The sequence below is a fragment of the Triticum aestivum genome, chromosome 7A (genome assembly GCF_018294505.1).
Source record: "Triticum aestivum cultivar Chinese Spring chromosome 7A, IWGSC CS RefSeq v2.1, whole genome shotgun sequence".
In the NCBI taxonomy this organism is placed as follows: domain Eukaryota; kingdom Viridiplantae; phylum Streptophyta; class Magnoliopsida; order Poales; family Poaceae; genus Triticum; species Triticum aestivum.
In genome coordinates, this window is record NC_057812.1 from 720,446,925 (window position 1) to 720,465,036 (window position 18,112).

Sequence of the window (18,112 nt, forward strand, 5' to 3'; positions counted from 1 at the left end):
GGGTCAATGGGATTATCTTCTGGCCTCACCGGATTCGGAGAGGCCCTCCGCGACGACACTTCGGGGTCGCCCGCTTCTGGAGCGGAGGAGTCCGGAGGATGCGTTTCGCTCTCCATCATCTCTGGAAGAAGATCCCCCGAAGACGAACTCATTTGAGAGGGGCTAAGGCCCGAACTGCAAAGATATATGCGGTGGTTATTTTCTCAGAAGAAAAAGATGGCATACATGTACTATTAAAGTATTTCGGGTCACTTACGACTCGCTGGAGGATTGATCCCCCCACGGACTTAGTGCGGCAAAAGCACCCCCCGAGGTAGGACCCTCTGTGGGAGACTTCTTCTCCCGTTGGAAGCTTCGGCTTCCGAATTCCCGGGCGCAGTCCTTTTCCTCCTCCGGTCGTCTTCCTTCATGGAGACGCTCGCTCCCTCGGTTAGAATGGCAGCATTGGAGGCCCGCGTCCGCCCGTATTATCCTCCCCGGTATCTTCCTTCAAGGGCTCCAGGCAGGGTGCGACCTAGAGCATCTTTTCCAGTACCGGATTTTCCAAACCCTCAGGGAGGGGGGCCGAACACCGAATCAACTTCGCCTTTGCTAGCCAGTCCTGGTCAAAAAGCGAACTCTCAGAGATAACTTCATAACAAATGAGAGATAGTATGTTCGGCCGGAAGATTCCTTACCTGTTCGGCGGCGCGGTTACTACTCAGGCCCACGTCCTCGGTGATTTCCGAACACTCTACCTGAGGTCCAAAGAATGACTTGTACATCTCCTCGTGCGTCAGGCTGAGCAAATTTTGAATGACACGTGGTCCTTCGGGATTGAACTCCCACAAGCGAAGGGGCCGGCGTTTGCAAGGCTGGACTTGACGAACCAACATAACTTGTATTACCGCAACCAAACTAAAATCTCCATTGAAGAGATCTCGAATGCGGCTTTGCAGAATAGGCACGTCCTTGGCTGGACCCCAGCTCAGACCTCTGCTGATCCATGACATCAGTTGTGGTGGAGGGCCGGAGCGGAAAACAGGGGCGGCCGCCCACTTGGCACTTCTAGGAGCCGTGATGTAGAACCACTCCTGTTGCCACAATTCAGACACCTCTGGAATGGAACCTTTGGGCCAGGGGGCTCCCGTCATCTTGCGTATTGAGGCACCTCCGCACGCCGCATGTTGCCCCTCGATCATCTTCGGATTTACTTCAAAAGTCTTGAGCCACAGGCCAAAGTGAGGGGTAACCCGGAGGAAGGCCTCGCACACGACAATAAATGTCGTGATATGAAGAAAGGAGTCCGGAGCTAGATCATGGAAATCTAGCCCGTAATAATACATCAAACCCCTAACAAAAGGATCCAGAGCAAGGCCTAGACCTCGGAGGAAGTGGGAGACGAACACAACGTTCTCGTTGGGTTCGGGGGAGGGGACGGCCTGCCCTCGAGTGGGCAGCCGATGCAAAACCTCGGCGGTCAGATATCTGGCCTCCCTCAACTTTTTTATATCTTCTTCCGTGACGGAGGAAGGCATCCATCGGCCTTGAAGGCTAGATCCGGACATGATTGAGGGTTCGGAGCACCTGACCTGAACCTTGGGTGTTTGAACTTGAGGTGGGGGAAGGATTCGATTGAGCACGGGAGGGAAAAAATAAAAACCTTGTCCCTTTATAAAGAGGGTGAATATCAAGTGTCCTCTCCGTGGCCGTTTGGACTTGCCTATAGTCTAGGAGTCCTAGAAGCGGTTGGGTTACCCATGCCCGTATTGATGAGAATCCCATAATAAGAGGACACGATCTCTGCTTTAACAAGACGTGCCAGGGAAACCGCCTCGCATAACACACTGAGATGGGACAGTAAAACGATTCGAATAAAGGCTTGGCCATGGTGTGATGTCACACTATGGAATACGCCAGCAGATTAGATTTGTGTAAATATTATTCTCTCTATCGCAATATGTGGAAACTTATTTTGCAGAGCCAGACACTATCTTTGTGTTCAAAATCTTCTATGAAGTGCTTGGAGGAGGAACCCGCCTTGCAATGTCGAAGACAATCTGCGCGCCGGACTCGTCGTCATTGAGGCCTGGTTCAGGGGCTACTAAGGGAGTCCTGGATTAGGTGGTGTCCGGATGGCCAGACTATACCTTCGGCCTGACTCCTGGACTATGAAGATACAAGATTGAAGACTTCGTCCCGTGTCCGGAAGGGACTTTCCTTGGCGTGGAAGGCAAGCTTGGCGATACGGATATGTAGATCTCCTACCATTGTAACTGACTCTATGTAACCCTAACCCTATCCGGTGTCTATATAAACCGGAGGGTTTTAGTCCGTAGGACAAAACATTCATACACAACAATCATACCATAGGCTAGCTTCTAGGGTTTAGCCTCTCTGACCTGGTGGTAGATCTACTCTTGTACTACCCATATCATCAATATTAATCAAGCAGGACGTAGGGTTTTACCTCCATCGAGAGGGCCCGAACCTGGGTAAAACTTTGTGTCCCTTGCCTCCTGTTACCATCCGGCCTAGACGCACAGTTCGGGACCCCCTACCCGAGATCCGCCGGTTTTGACACCGACAACAGGCTTCACCGCAAGTCTGTATAAAACTATATGCTTTGATCAACTCATCAAAGCATATATTCCAACTCTGAGATGCTTGCACCAGTCCATAGATGGATCACTGGAGATTGCACATTTTGTTAACACCTTTAGGATTGACAAAACCTTCTGGTTGCATCATATACAACTCTTCTTTAATAAATCCATTAAGGAATGCAGTTTTGTTTATCCATTTGCCATATTTCATAAAATGCGGCAATTGCTAACACGATCCGGACAGACTTAAGCATAGATACGAGTGAGAAACTCTTATCGTAGTCAACACCTTGAACTTGTCGAAAACCTTTTGCGACAAGTCGAGATTTGTAGGAAGTAACATTACCGTCAGCGTCAGTCTTCTTCTTGAAGATCCATTTATTCTCAATTGCTTGCCGATCTTTGGGCAAGTCAACCAAAGTCCACACTTTGTTCTCATACATGGATCCCATCTCAGATTTCACGGCTTCAAGCCATTTTGCGGAATTTGGGCTCATCATCGCTTCCTCATAGTTCGTAGGTTCGTCATGGTCAAGTAGCATGACCTCCAGAACAAGATTACCGTACCACTCTGGTGCGGATCTCACTCTGGTTAACCTACGAGATTCGGTAGTAACTTGATCTGAAGTTACATGATCATCATCATTAGCTTCCTCACTAATTGGTGTAGTAGTCACAGGAACAGATTTCTGTGATGAACTACTTTTCCATAAGGGAGAAGGTACAATTACCTTATCAAGTTCTACTTTCCTCCCACTCACTTCTTTCGAGAGAAACTCCTTCTCTAGAAAGGATCCATTCTTAGCAACGAATGTCTTGCCTTCAGATCTGTGATAGAAGGTGTACCCAACAGTCTCCTCTGGGTATCCTATGAAGACATATTTCTCCGATTTGGGTTTGAGCTTATCAGGATGAAACCTTTTCATATAAGCATCACAATCCCAAACTTTAAGAAACGACAACTTTGGTTTCTTGCCAAACCAAAGTTCAGATTGTGTCGTCTCAACGGACTTAGATGGTGCCCTTTTAAACGTGAATGCAGCTGTCTTTAATGCATAACCCCAAAACGATGTTGGTAAATCTGTAAGAAACATCATAGATTGCACTATATCCAATAAAGTACGGTTATGACGTTCGAACACATCATTATGCTGTGGTGTTCCAGGTGGCATGAATTTGTGAAACTATTCCACATAGTTTTAATTGAAGACCAAACTCGTAACTCAAATATTTGTCTCCGCGATCAGATCGTAGAAACCTTATTTTTCTTGTTACGATGATTTTCCACTTCACTCTGAAATTCTTTGAACTTTTCAAATGTTTCAGACTTATGTTTCATCAAGTAGATATACCCATGTCTGCTCAAATCATATGTGAAGGTCATAAAATAACGATACCCGCCACGAGCTTCAACACTCATCGGATCACATACATCAGTATGTATTATTTCCAATAAGTCAGTTGCTTGCTCCATTGTTCCGGAGAACGGAGTCTTTAGTCATCTTGCCCATAAGGCATGGTTCGCAAGCACCAAGTGATTCATAATCAAGTGATTCCAAAATCCCATCAGCATGAAGTTTTTTTATGTGCTTTACACCAACATGACCTAAACGGCAGTGCCACAAATAAGTTGCACCATCATTATTAACTTTGCATCTTTTGGTTTCAATATTATGAATATGTGTATCACTACGATTGAGATCCAATGAACCATTTTCATTGGGTGTGTAACCATATAAGGTTTTATTCATGTAAACAGAACAAAAATTTATTCTCTTACTTAAATGAATAACCGTATTACAATAAACATGATCAAATCATATTCATGCTCAACGCAAACACCAAATAACACTTATTTAGGTTCAACACTAATCCCGAAAGTATAGGGAGTGTGCGATGATGATCATATCAATCTTGGAACCACTTCCAACATACATCGTCACTTCACCCTTAACTAGTCTCTGTTTATTCTGCAACTCCCATTTCGAGTTACTAATCTTAGCAACTGAACTAGTATCAAATACTGAGGGGTTGCTATAAACACTACTAAAGTACACATCAATAACATGTATATCAAATATTCTTATGTTCACTTTGTCATCCTTCTTATCCGCCAATCACTTGGGGTAGTTCCACTTTGAGTGACCAGTCCCTTTGCAGTACGAGCACTTAGTCTCAGGCTTAGGACCAGACTTGGGCTTCTTCACTTGAGCAGAAACTTGCTTGCTGTTCTTCTTGAAGTTCCCCTTTATTTTCTTTTGCCCTTTTCTTGAAACTAGTGATCTTGTCAACCATCAACACTTGATGCTCTTTCTTGATTTCTACCTTCATCGATTTCATCATCATGAAAAGATCGGGAGTCGTTTTCGTCATCCCTTGCATACTATAGTTCATCACGAAGTTCTACTAACTTGGTGATGGTGACTAGAGAATTCTATCAATCACTATTTTATCTGGAAGATTAACTCCCACTTGATTCAAGTGATTGTAGCACCCAGACAATGTGAGCACATGCTCACTAGTTGAGCGATTCTCCTCCATCTTTTAGCTATAGAACTTGTTTGAGACTTCATATCTCTCAACTCGGGTATTTGCTTGAAATATTAACTTCAACTCCTGGAACATCTCATATGGTCCATGACGTTCAAAACGTCTTTGAAGTCCCAATTCTAAGCCATTAAGCATGGTGCACTAAACTATCAAGTAGTCATCATATTGAGCTAGGCAAACGTTCATAACGTCTGCATCTGCTCCTGCAATAGGTCTGTCACCTAGCGGTGCATCAAGGACATAATTCTTCTATGCAGCAATGAGGATAAACCTCAGATCACGGATCCAATCCGCATCATTGCTACTAACATCTTTCAACACAATTTTCTCTAGGAACATATCAAAATAAACACAGGGAAGCAACAACGCGAGCTATTGATCTACAACATAATTTGCAAAATACTACCAGGACTAAGTTCATGATAAATTTAAGTTCAATTAATCATATTACTTAAGAACTCCCACTTAGATAGACATCCATCTAATCCTCTAAGTGATCACGTGATCCAAATCAACTAAACCATGTCCGATCATCACATGAGATGGAGTAGTTTCATTGGTGAACATCACTATGTTGATCATATCTACTATATGATTCACGCTCAACCTTTCGGTCTCCGTGTTCCGGGGCCATATTTGTATATGCTTGGCTCGTCAAGTTTAACCTGAGTATTCCACGTGTGCAACTGTTTTGCACCCGTTGTATTTGAACGTAGAGCCTATCACACCCGATCATCACGTGGTGTCTCAGCACGAAGAACTTTCGCAATGGTGCATACTCAGGGAGAACACTTCTTGATAATTAGTGAGAGATCATCTTAAAATGCTACCGTCAAACTAAGCTAAATAAGATGTATAAAAGATAAACATCATATGCAATCAAAATATGTGACATGATATGGTCATCATCATCTTGTGCCTTTGATCTCCATCTCCAAAGTACTGTCATGATCTCTATCGTCACCGGCATGACACCATGATCTCCATCATCTTGATCTATATCAATGTGTCGTCACGTGGTCGTCTCGCCAACAATTGCTCTTGCAACTATTGCTATCGCATAGCGATAAAGTAAAGCAATTATTGGGCGCTTGCATCTTATGCAATAGAGAGACAACCATAAGGATTTTGCCAGTTGCTGATAACTTCAACAAAACATGATCATCTCATACAACAACTTATATCTCATCACGTCTTGACCATATCACATCACAACATGCCCTGCAAAAACAAGTTAGACGTCCTCTACTTTGTTTGTTGCAAGTTTTACGTGGCTGCTACGGGCTTAAGCAAGAACCAATCTTACCCTCGCATCAAAAACCACAACGATAGTTTGTCAAGTTGGTGTTGTTTTAACCTTCGCAAGGACCGGGCGTAGCCACACTCGGTTCAACTAAAGTTGGAGAAACTGACACCTGCCAGCCACCTGTGTGCAAAGCACGTCGGTAGAACCAGTCTCGCATAAGCGTACGCGTAATGTCGGCCCGGGCCGCTTCATCCAACAATACCGCCGAACCAAAGTATGACATGCTGGTAAGCAGTATGACCTATATCGCCCATAACTCACTTGTGTTCTACTCGTGCACAACATCAACGCATAAAACCTAGGCTCTGATACCACTGTTGGGGAACGTAGTAATTTCAAAAAAATTCCTACGCACACGCAAGATCATGGTGATGCATAGCAACGAGAGGGGAGAGTGTTGTCTACGTACCCTCGTAGACCGACAGCGGAAGCGTTATGACAACGCGGTTGATGTAGTCGTACGTCTTCACGGCTTGATCGATCAAGCATCGAAACTACAGCATCTCCGAGTTCTAGCACACGTTCAGCTCGATGACGATCCCCGGACTCCGATCCAGCAAAGTGTCGGGGAAGAGTTCCATCAGCACGACGGCGTGGTGACTATCTTGATGTTCTACCATCGCAGGGCTTCGCCTAAGCACCGCTACAATATTATCGAGGAGTTCTCCTCCTAGTAGGAGTAGGACTCCCCTCTTTCCTACTCCTACTAGGAGGGGGAAAGGAAAGGGAAGAGGGAGAAGGAAAGGGGGGCGCCCCCCCCCTCTCCTAGTCCAATTCGGACCAGAGGGGGAAGGGGCACGCGGCCCACCCTGGCCCATAAAGCCCATTACTTCTCCCGGGGGGGTTCCGGTAACCCTCCGGCACTCCGGTTTTCTCCGAAATCACCCGGAACACTCCCGGTGTCCGAATATAGCCGTCCAATATATCAATATTTATGTCTCGACCATTTCGAGACTCCTCGTCATGTCCGTGATCACATCCGGGACTCCAAAAAAACTTCGGTACATCAAAATATATAAACTCATAATGAAACTGTCATCGTACCGTTAAGCTTGCGGACCCTACGGGTTCGAGAACAATGTAGACATGACCCAGACATGTCTCCGGTCAATAACCAATAGCGGAACTTGGATGCTCATATTGGCTCCCACATATTCTACGAAGATCTTTTATCGGTCAGACCGCATAACAACATACTTTGTTCCCTTTGTCATCGGTATGTTACTTGCCCGAGATTCGATCGTCGGTATCTCAATACCTAGTTCAATCTCGTTACCGGCAAGTCTCTTTACTCGTTTCGTAATACATCATCTCACAACTAACTCATTAGTTGCAATGCTTGCAAGGCTTATGTGATGTGCATTACCGAGAGGGCCCAGAGATACCTCTCCGACAATCGGAGTGACAAATCCTAATCTCGAAATACGCCAACCCAACATGTACCTTTGGAGACACCTGTAGAGCTCCTTTATAATCACCCAGTTACGTTGTGACGTTTGGTAGCACACAAAGTGTTCCTCCGGCAAACGGGAGTTGCATAATCTCATAGTCATAGGAACATGTATAAGTCATGAAGAAAGCAATAGCAACATACTAAATGATCTGGTGCTAAGCTAATGGAATGGGTCATGTCAATCACATCATTCTCCTAATGATGTGATCCCGTTAATCAAATGACAACTCATGTCTATGGCTAGGAAACATAACCATCTTTGATCAACAGGCTAGTCAAGTAGAGGCATACTAGTGACACTCTGTTTGTCTATGTATTCACACATGTATTATGTTTCCGGTTAATACAATTCTAGCATGAATAATAAACATTTATCATGATATAAGGAAATAAATAATAACTTTATTATTGCCTCTAGGGCATATTTCCTTTAGCCGCCCCTTCCGGCTTGGGGGGGCAAGTTTTTTAGGGGTGGGGGCGCCCAAACCCATCTAGGGTTTCCCCTGTGGCCGCCACCCCTACCCTAAGGAAACCGTAGGGCACCTCCTCCTCCCCCCTTCCCCCTATACATAGTGAGGGAGAGAGGGGGCAGTGGCACCCCTTCACTGGCGCAGCCCCTCCCTCCTCTAACACCTCCTCCTCTGTAGTGCTTAGCGAAGCTCTGCCGGAGAACCACGAGCTCCACCACCACCACGCCGTCGTGCTGTCGGAGTTCTCCCTCAAACTTCTCCTCTCCCCCTGCTAGATCAAGAAGGAGGAGACGTCCCCGGGCTGTACGTGTGTTGAACGCGGAGGCGCCGTCTGTTCGGCACTTGGTCGGATCTTCCGCGATTTGAATCGCGGGGAGTACGACTCCATCAACCGCTTTCTTGTAACGCTTCCGCTTAGCAATCTTCAAGGGTATGAAGATGCACTCCCTCTCTCTCGTTGCTAGCATCTCCTAGATTGATCTTGGTGACACGTAGGAATTTTTTTGAATTATTACTACGCTCGCCAACAGCACATCGTCGGTGCCGTCGTAGAGAACGACGATGCCTCCCTCGTCGCCGCTACGGCACCGAGCGGCGATCTCCTCTAGGGCGCGGCGTTGGTGCTCCAGCCGCGCCCACTTCATGGCCGCGGCATCGTCGAACCCCGCCTCCGTCTTGACAGCGGCAAGCCCCGTCTCCCTCTTCGGTTCAACGAGGCAGGGAGGAGCCGAGGAGGAGGCCCGCCCGCCCTTGTCTCCGCGGGCTTGGCCTTGACGTTGTACAACACCAATGAGCAGGAGGAGTGGGAGGAGGAGGAAGAGGAGCCGGTCCTCCTTGGCATCCATTGTCCGCTTCTCCGGCGGGGGGCCAGGGTGGCAGGGTACGTGAACGGCGGCTCGTTGCCGCCCTCGAGGTGCTCGAGGACGGCGTGGAGCGTGCGACCAGGGGCGCCCCACCACAGGTGACGGTCGTCGCTGTTCTTTGTCCCCCGCACCACCGGGTGGAGGCTAGCAGCTCCGCCTGCCGGCGCTCGGAGTAGGCCGTTACACCTGGTGTTTGCCTGCGGCGTACTCCAGGCGGGCCCGCTGCTCCTCTGCCAGCGACGCCCACACATGCTCGACCTCGGGGTTGAAGTAGTCGGGCCGCGTGACGTCGGGCAACAGGGGCACAGCGACGCCCCCGGTGCTGAGCCTCCACCGCCCCGGCGCGTTCATGTCGGGAGGCGCCGAGATGTCCGCTTCATGGAGGATGTGGGCCTCTCACTCGTGCAGCGAGCGGCGGCCGAAGCCATTGGCCGCCGCCCGGTGCCCGGGAAACCTCCCGCCAATCGTTTGTGGCGGCGGAAAGAGAACGGCGGCGGCGACTGTGCATGGGAAGAGAGAGGGGGGTTGCGGGTCGGTGGTGTGTCTCCGGCGAGGGAGGTGCTGCTTTATATAGAGGCGCGGGGGGGAGGGCTACGTCTTGTGTATGCGTAGCGGGAGGGGGCGCGTCGCCACACCGCGCCGCCCGTGAGGAATCAATGGAAGGCTGACCGGCGGTAGCCTTGGCTTTGATTTCCCGCAGGAAACGAGGTGTTGTGAGGACAACGAGTCGTAGGTCGCTGAATCGGCGGGCCCGCCGTTCGTTCGCGCCAAAATCAATTGCCCCAGCGCCCCAGCGCGTCGGATTCGGCATGGGTCCGCCGGCGTCAGTTCCAGACCAAACAGACAAAAAATGAGTCACTGTAGCGCCCTGTAGAGGCCACGTAGACAGTCTTGTCTTTCACTGTCCAAAATATTATAGCAGCACCTTAGACCTTGTCACTGGGAAAAGAAATTAAAACCTGGGGCTCGGTCGATCGGCCGGGATGCAACGGCAGATAGCGCGCTGGCTAGATCGACCTTGTCCTTTTTAATGGTCAACGACTCTGTCTAGATTCGATGTAGTGTTATTTTAAATCTGGAACAAGGATATATATATATAGGAAAATAGGTTAGTACTCCTAGGAGTATGTACTCCTACGCCAGGTGTCGCTAGTTTCTTCAATGCCCTGCCGCACCACTTATTGCCTTTATTGTTTTTATTAATTAAAAAACCTCGGATAATATCGCATGCAAACTTGCGGCTCAGAATTTGTTTGCATGTCCGTGCTAACCGGGATTTGGGTGACTGGCTTTATCTTGCTAGAATAACGAACCGATCTATTAGGAAAATATATAAGCTCCTACCTGGAAAAAAAGGCGACGGAGGCGGAGGCGCTGAGATGCGGTGCGGCTGGACGACCAACAATGAAACCAGTGATCCGGCATGCATCTGCTTCCAATTGGCATCAACCACGACAAGGTATGCATGCATGTACGATTGGATTACATGCATCGTTGATTCCCTCTGTAATTGGCATTGTGTTAATTTACATAGCCTGCATGTTTGATATGCAGCTCACCTGGATCGGAATCCCTGCGAGATGGGTTACGCGGACCGGCGGCATGTCTTCTCCATGCATGCTTGATCTAGATGACGCTCTACTACACAAGATTTGCTTCAGCTCAACGGGATCGGTTGGCCATCCGTTGTCCCCACAAGTACAAGGCAAAGTAACTCAGTTTTCTCTTGACGTCGCTGCGGCTACACGTACACGATGCAAGAGACTCTGCCGACCGAAGATCCGCAACATTTTGATTAGATCGATTGATTCAGTATGACCGATCCATCACTAAACATGCAAAAACCAAGAGAAACACGACACTGATGCTTCTGATGTGATGTCTATAAACAGTTTGAGTCTTGTGTTATTTGACTATTTGAGTGGACAAAACCAATACTTAACCCAGATTATACTGCCCACGCAAAAAAACTCTTTTCTGTTTATACTTCTTTTTGAATAATTATACTGGTTTGTAGAGTGGTATATGCCGCATCATGAAAATATGGTATATGCTCCATCCAAAACGTTGGTATAACTTAACACAAAAAAAGTGGTATATGCTACATCGAAAATGTTGGTATATACTCATCATCACAAAAAATATGGTACAAAGTCCACCGCAAGGAACCAGTATATACTCCATTGAAAAATTAATAAGTGGTACATATCCCATTCACAAAAAATAAGGTGCACAGACTACCGCAAGGAAGGAGTATATACTCCATTGAAAAAGAAAATAACTGGTATATACTCCATTGAGGAAAGGCTATTATCCGTCACAAAGTAAATACTACATTACAAGAGCAATATATATGACCTCCTAGAAATGAATAAATGAAACAAAAGAACATTTACCACACTTACGTACTCTCTAGCTAGTTCCCTTGGAGTATATGCTACGTGGACATTGTGTATGGATGAGGTATGTGGTATGACGTGAAGGTTTACAATGCGAGCACCCAATTATAATCCCTTAATTATAGGATCAAGCAACTGCATGCACACACCAGCCATTGCATGCATCGGTTTCTCTTTCTTTATCCGGTAGTTAGCTATTGGATAATGAGTGGGAGCATATATTCTGTACGTCCGCCGAGGTCGAGTTGACATTTGTACACGATTTGTTTACTTTTTCTTGTCTCAAATATTTGTCTTTTTAGGAATTTTAAATAAACTATCACATAGGGATGTATATAGATATATTTTAGAGTGTAGATTTACTCATTTTATTTCGTATGTAGTCATTTGTTGAAATTTCTAGAAAAACAAATATCTAGGAACGGAGGGAGTACTAGATTTCAGTATAAGCATAGAGTAGTGCTCGATCGAGATCTTTTGTATTGTTCCTTTTGCCCAGCAGAGCGCCCGGTTTAGTGAACGCTCCACCAACTAATTTATATAGGGAAAAAAAGAACGCTCCACCACCTACGGTCCTGAGCCGGGCAACACTGTTTCGCATCTTCATCATGAATAAAATGTTCGTAGAAAAGTCGAGCTACGTCATGCATCGTTAGATTTCCGTTCTGCTGGACGTACGTAGCACTATTATAACACTGTCATGTGGGCCACCCCAGACTGCCGGCCAAAACACAAAGTCAAGCTGTGTCATGGAAAAAACAGGCTTTAGATCCATTTTCTCTTCTTCTTTTTTAGTACAAACAGCTCAGTTTGTAACGAGTAATCGGCCACGTCGCTGTTTCGCTTCCCTTCCCCCTCCGGCCATCTGCCACCCACCGTTGACGTCGTCGCGCGAGAACCACATAAGACTTTGACTTTCTTGCCGCCATGCGTGTCCTCTCTTCCTATTGTTGTCCTTGCACGCCTGCTCTGCCCGCCACATCTCTGTTCGTCGCTCGTCGCCGTGCCGTGGCCGCACGTTCGCTTCGGCCGGCGTTCTTTGCGGCGTTGGACACCGGCAGCAACTTCTTCAGGGTGTCCTGCGAGTGTAAACAGTGTGCGCCCTCCACGAGCAATGTACTAGTCATATAACCTGGCCTGTTTTGGTTGATAGTCCCTCCGTCCCATAATATAAGAGTGTTTTTTACATGAATAAAACGCTTTTATATTATGAGAAAGAGGGAGTAGTTCTTTGGCACCTTTGGATGGGCCTGCCGCGGCTGGATTGATTTTCAGGGATCAAATCATGATGGTCTAGTACCATTTGCTGCCTATCACGTTCTCTGCATTTGTAATGATGCTTTGGAAACTGAGGTCCATGCTCTCCGGTGCTCTCCAACGCTTGAGCTGTCGACCACTGTCTAATAAACCTCTTGATAAGCTCTAGCCATCTTCTCCAACAACAACCTTTCTAAGTCAGTTTATGGTCACTCGATGGCTGAAATCAGGACTCAAGCTCAAACGGGATTGGAATAGGGTAGCCCATCAATTGGTATTCTATAGCCGGACAGAGGGAGGGCGTGTACTGTTGTTTGGCTACTTCATGCGCCATGCATCGTTGTTTTCGTGCCTCTTTATTGTAACCCCATTGTAATGGAATAAAAGTCCAATTTCCCCTAGAAAAGAAAACGCAACGATTGCATCAAAGTTAAACATGCTCTATGGGTGCCATCTATATGCTAATATGCACTACATTATGTGAGTACACAGGTTCCATCTATGTACAGTATTGCCATACTTTAGACTAGAGGGGGCTTCTTTTTCATAGATCATATTACTCTCTAGCACCTACTAGGCCGGAGTAAATCAGGTGCTTGGCCGGTGAATGTCCATTGTCCTGCTCGCACTGCATCGACCAGGAGACTTGGCCGATCAAGGAGCCATTCAACAAGCAGCTGTATACTCTATGCGCATAGTTACATATACTCTAGATACTGCACTATTTTGTTGGCTTGCTACCTAGTAGATCGGGCCTCGTTGTTTTCCAAGGTCAACTCGTCTGTCTAGATTCGATCAAATCATTTCTTTTTGGCTGGAACCAGGATGCACCGTACCTACATATCCTCTGTCCGTGCAACCTGTTGACATTCGTACACGATTCATCTTTCTATCTACTGTACTATCTATCCTCTCCCATGGCTAGATTCGCTCTGCCCATTAGTGCATACTCGTAGTACGTACGTGTGCAGCTGCGTTCCACGACGAGCTCACAACAAATTTACATTGCCTCTTGTGCAGAACAAAGAAACGGCCCTGCTACGTTTTTCTTTAAATTTGTATGCCCAGCAGAGCACCGGGAAGGTTCAGTCAACTCTTCCAACCACGTACAGCTCTGAACCGGACAACAATGGAGGGACGTCACGCGGTGATGTGGGCCATCCCCAAGCCACAAAGGAACAAAAGTCAAGTCTTCTCATGGAAAAAGAAGCAGGCCGGCACTGTCGAACACTTGAGGAGTTCCCGGACTCGGCCACGTCGGCCGGTCCAGCCGCGTCGCCGCTCCCCTGCCCGCTCCGGCCATCCGCCACCCACCGTTGACGTCGCGCCGGGTAAACCACACAAGACTTTGACTTTCTCGCCGCCATGCGCGTCCCCCTCTCTTGCTCTTAAGCCCCGTGCACCAACCGTGCTCCGTCCTATTGCCGTCCCCGCACGCCTACTCTGCTCACCACCATGGCCCGCTCCACCTGTCTGTCGCTCGTCACCGTCGCCATGGCCGTGGCCGTGGTCGCGGAGCTCGCTGCTGCCGGCGAGGCGTCTTCCGGGATCGGGTTCGACCTGCACCACCGGTCCTCGCCCGTGGTGAGGCGGTGGGCGGAGGCGCGCGGCCACGCGTGGTGGGCCGAGGCCGAGGGCACGCCGGAGTACTACGCCGCGCTGTCCCGCCACGACCGCGCCCACCTCGCCCGCCGCGGGCTGGCCGAGGGCGACGCGAAGGGGCTGCTCAACTTCGCCAGCGGCAACCTCACATTCCGGCTGGAGGGGTCGCTGCACTACGCGGAGGTGGCCGTGGGCACGCCCAACGCGACGTTCCTGGTGGCGCTGGACACCGGCAGCGACCTCTTCTGGGTGCCCTGCGACTGCAAGCAGTGCGCGCCCATCGCCAACGCCTCGGAGCTGCGCGGCGGGCCGGAGCTCCGCCCGTACAGCCCGGGCAAGTCGTCGACGAGCAAGGCCGTGACCTGCGAGCACGCGCTCTGCGAGCGGCCCAACGCGTGCGCCGCCAACAACAGCACCAGCTGCCCGTACACCGTGAGGTACGTCTCCGCCAACACCTCCTCCTCCGGGGTGCTGGTGGAGGACGTGCTCCACCTCAGCCGGGAGGAGGCCGGGGGCGCGTCTTCGACGGCGGTGAAGGCGCCCGTGGTGCTCGGGTGCGGGCAGGTGCAGACGGGCGCGTTCCTGGACGGCGCCGCCGTGGACGGCCTGCTGGGGCTCGGCATGGACAAGGTGTCCGTGCCCAGCGTGCTGGCCGCCGCCGGCCTCGTCGCCTCCGACAGCTTCTCCATGTGCTTCAGCCCCGACGGCCTCGGCCGCATCAACTTCGGCGACGCCGGCCGCCGCGGCCAGGCCGAGACGCCCTTCACCGTCCGGAACACGCAGTAAGTAGTTAATTAGGCGCTCTATCACTAGCAGGACACCGACACGTGGGTCCCACATGTCAGTGCAGGCCGAAAAGTCAAAAGGGTTGACTGATCGGCGACTTTTCTTGTCCGTGCAGCCCGACGTACAACATCAGCGTGGCGGCGATGACCGTGGAGGGGAAGGAGCTGGCGGCGGAGTTCGCCGCCGTCGTCGACTCCGGCACGTCCTTCACGTACCTCAACGACCCGGCGTACACGGAGCTGGCCACCAGCTTCGACTCCCAGGTGCGCGAGAAGAGGGCCAACCTCAGCGCCTCCATCCCGTTCGAGTACTGCTACCAGCTGGCCCGCGGGCAGACGGAGCTGTTCGTGCCGGAGGTGAGCCTGACCACCAGGGGCGGGGCCGTGTTCCCGGTCACCCGCCCCTTCGTGCTCATCGCCGGCGAGACCAGCGACGGCCAGATGGTCGCCGTCGGATACTGCCTCGCCGTGCTCAAGAACGACATCACCATCGACATCATCGGCCGTACGCGCACTGCACACTTGTTCTCTTCGGTTAATTCCTTCATCGTTCCGTTGCTGATTGCTGATTACTTCATCACCGATAAAACATGCAGAGAACTTCATGACCGGCCTCAAGGTGGTGTTCGACCGGGAGAGGTCCGTCCTCGGCTGGCACGAGTTCGACTGTAAGCTCACAATCATTCTCCATGAATTGTATGTATACCTGATGAATGAATTGTGCTGTATATGGATCATTGGTTGATTGTCCCAACTAAATTAACTGCAGGTTACAAGGACGTGGAGACAGAGGGCCACGGCGGGAGCCCCGGCGCGGCTCCGGGGCCGTCGCCGACGACCCGTATCAAGCCGCGGCAGAGCGAGACGACGCCGTACCCCGGCGCGGTGCCGGTGACGCCGAGGCAGGCCGGCTCAGGCGGCAGCCGCCTCTCCTTCTCCCTGGCGCTGCTGCTTCCCCTGCTGGCTTACGCCGCGGCCGTGGTCTGACATGATCGGCGCGGGAGAAGTGGTGTACATACATACATACAAATTAGTAGTCGAATTCAGAATTTTGATACAGATTCATATACTAGCTTTTTTTTTTGAGAATTTTTTTTTTCATATACTAGCTAGGTCGATCATTTATAGGTTCGGTTTTGCTGATTGGTTTGTAGTGAGGAAGCCCATGTGTACATGCGGCGTGTCACATGCAGATGCGAATAAAAACATACAGATGCACTCCTTCTGTGTACAAATGTCACTCTTTCCTTTTTCTTTTTGAGGGGACATCTAGGAATCTCGACAGTGTTCTTCTGCAGGTCCCGAACTCACATGCAAACGGGTGAGCAGTAAAATCCAAAAAAAAGTAAAATAAATTTAAATAAAAACTGATTTTTTGGCAACACAAGCATTGATGAGTGCTTCATCTGCATGCAAAATTTCGTGATGGAATGACATTTGTGGAGGTCTGAAAAAAAATTGATGCTCCAAAATGATCATGTTTTTCCTGTTCTCAACGAATGTCATTCCATCAGAAAAAAATTGTACGCTGGTAAAACAGTCATCAATGTTTATCACAAAGAGATCGGATTTTTCTTTTTGGATTTTACCGTTCATACAGGTGCATTTGAGCTCGCTATCAGACAATTTTTTTTGGATTTTTTCTTCTGGAGCGTGTTTTTGGTGTGCTTCAATCTCGATAGGCCATAGTTCGACACCCTGGACTGACATGGAGCACCGACAAGCTTTTGGAGGTGATGACTGTTTGTGTGATCATGCATAACATGATCGTGGAGGATGAGCGTGATGACATCATCTATGACCAAGGGTTCCAACTACAGGGTGAAATTGTTGGGCCTGAGCACCAAGAACCGATAACGTTTGAACAATTCATCAAATTTCATCATGAAATGCGTGATTGGCAAACAGATATGCAACTTCAAGATTACTTGGTTGAGCACATGTAGACTCACCTTGGCAACCAGTAGATGTATTGGTTCATTTTCTTTCGATGTATTCGTGACATTTTAAATTTGGTTGTAAACTTTGTGATTTTTATTTTGTTGTGAAACTATTTATTATTATGGTACTATGTGATTTATTTGGTGGTAAAACTATATGATATGTTTCTTTTTAGTTAAACGAATGTCTACATTTGCACGCCGGCCATCCGACGGACCAAATGCGCTGGTCGTGTTGGGCCCACTGGCAATGCAACCACAAAAGAGGACGGATGCCGCCTCTGTGCCCAACCTAAATAGACAGAGTCCCGACAAAAAGGACATCCATTTGCGGTTGCACGTTAGAGTTAGCCTTGGATGCTCTATCAACGAGCCGAGAGAGTTTCTGCATCATCCATGCCCGGATTACATGCATCCAGCCATCCAGGCAAAAAGATAGGTTTGTATACAGCCATCTTATGGTTTATTTTCCCTAACCATTTTATGGTTTATTTTCCAAGCAACTAGTTTATTTTTAGTTTTTATTTTAGACTTTACATGTGCACCTGTTGCACAACCTGGAAAACATTCGAATATGAGCCTTAGAAGTAGTAAAAAAGGGTAAAAATATCAGGATTTTTTTAATAAAGACCAATAAAAGAAACGGTAAAAAAAGGTTTGTATACAACCATTTTATGCTTTATTCAGGCAACTAGTTTATTTTTTATTTTAGACTTTACATGTGCACCTGTTGCACAACCTGCAAAACATTCAAATATGAGCCTTAGAAGTAGTAAAAAAGGGAAAAACATTACATGTGCAGCTGTTGCACAACCTGCAAAATATTCAAATATGAGCCTTAGAAGTAGTAAAAAAAGGAAAAACCAATAGGGAAATAGAAATATTATAAAACAATAATAGAA

The 18,112-nt window shown here is 48.4% G+C and overlaps 1 protein-coding gene across 2 annotated transcripts; it reads left to right on the forward strand.

Annotated features, from left to right (window-relative positions):
* Nucleotides 1-14,106: 14,106 nt before the first annotated feature.
* Nucleotides 14,107-16,495, forward strand: LOC123149686 (aspartyl protease family protein 1). Of its 2 annotated transcripts, XR_006474809.1 has the most exons (5): nucleotides 14,107-15,267; nucleotides 15,387-15,775; nucleotides 15,867-15,938; nucleotides 16,040-16,336; nucleotides 16,373-16,495. XR_006474809.1 is itself a non-coding variant. In XM_044569394.1 (4 exons), exons 1-4 carry the CDS (start codon nucleotides 14,339-14,341, stop codon nucleotides 16,255-16,257), a joined length of 1,608 nt encoding a protein of 535 aa, XP_044425329.1. In that variant the 5' UTR covers nucleotides 14,107-14,338; the 3' UTR covers nucleotides 16,258-16,495. The 2 variants fall into 2 exon arrangements, 1 of the variants encoding a protein (XP_044425329.1); XM_044569394.1 differs by having other exon boundaries at nucleotides 16,040-16,495.
* Nucleotides 16,496-18,112: the final 1,617 nt, after the last annotated feature.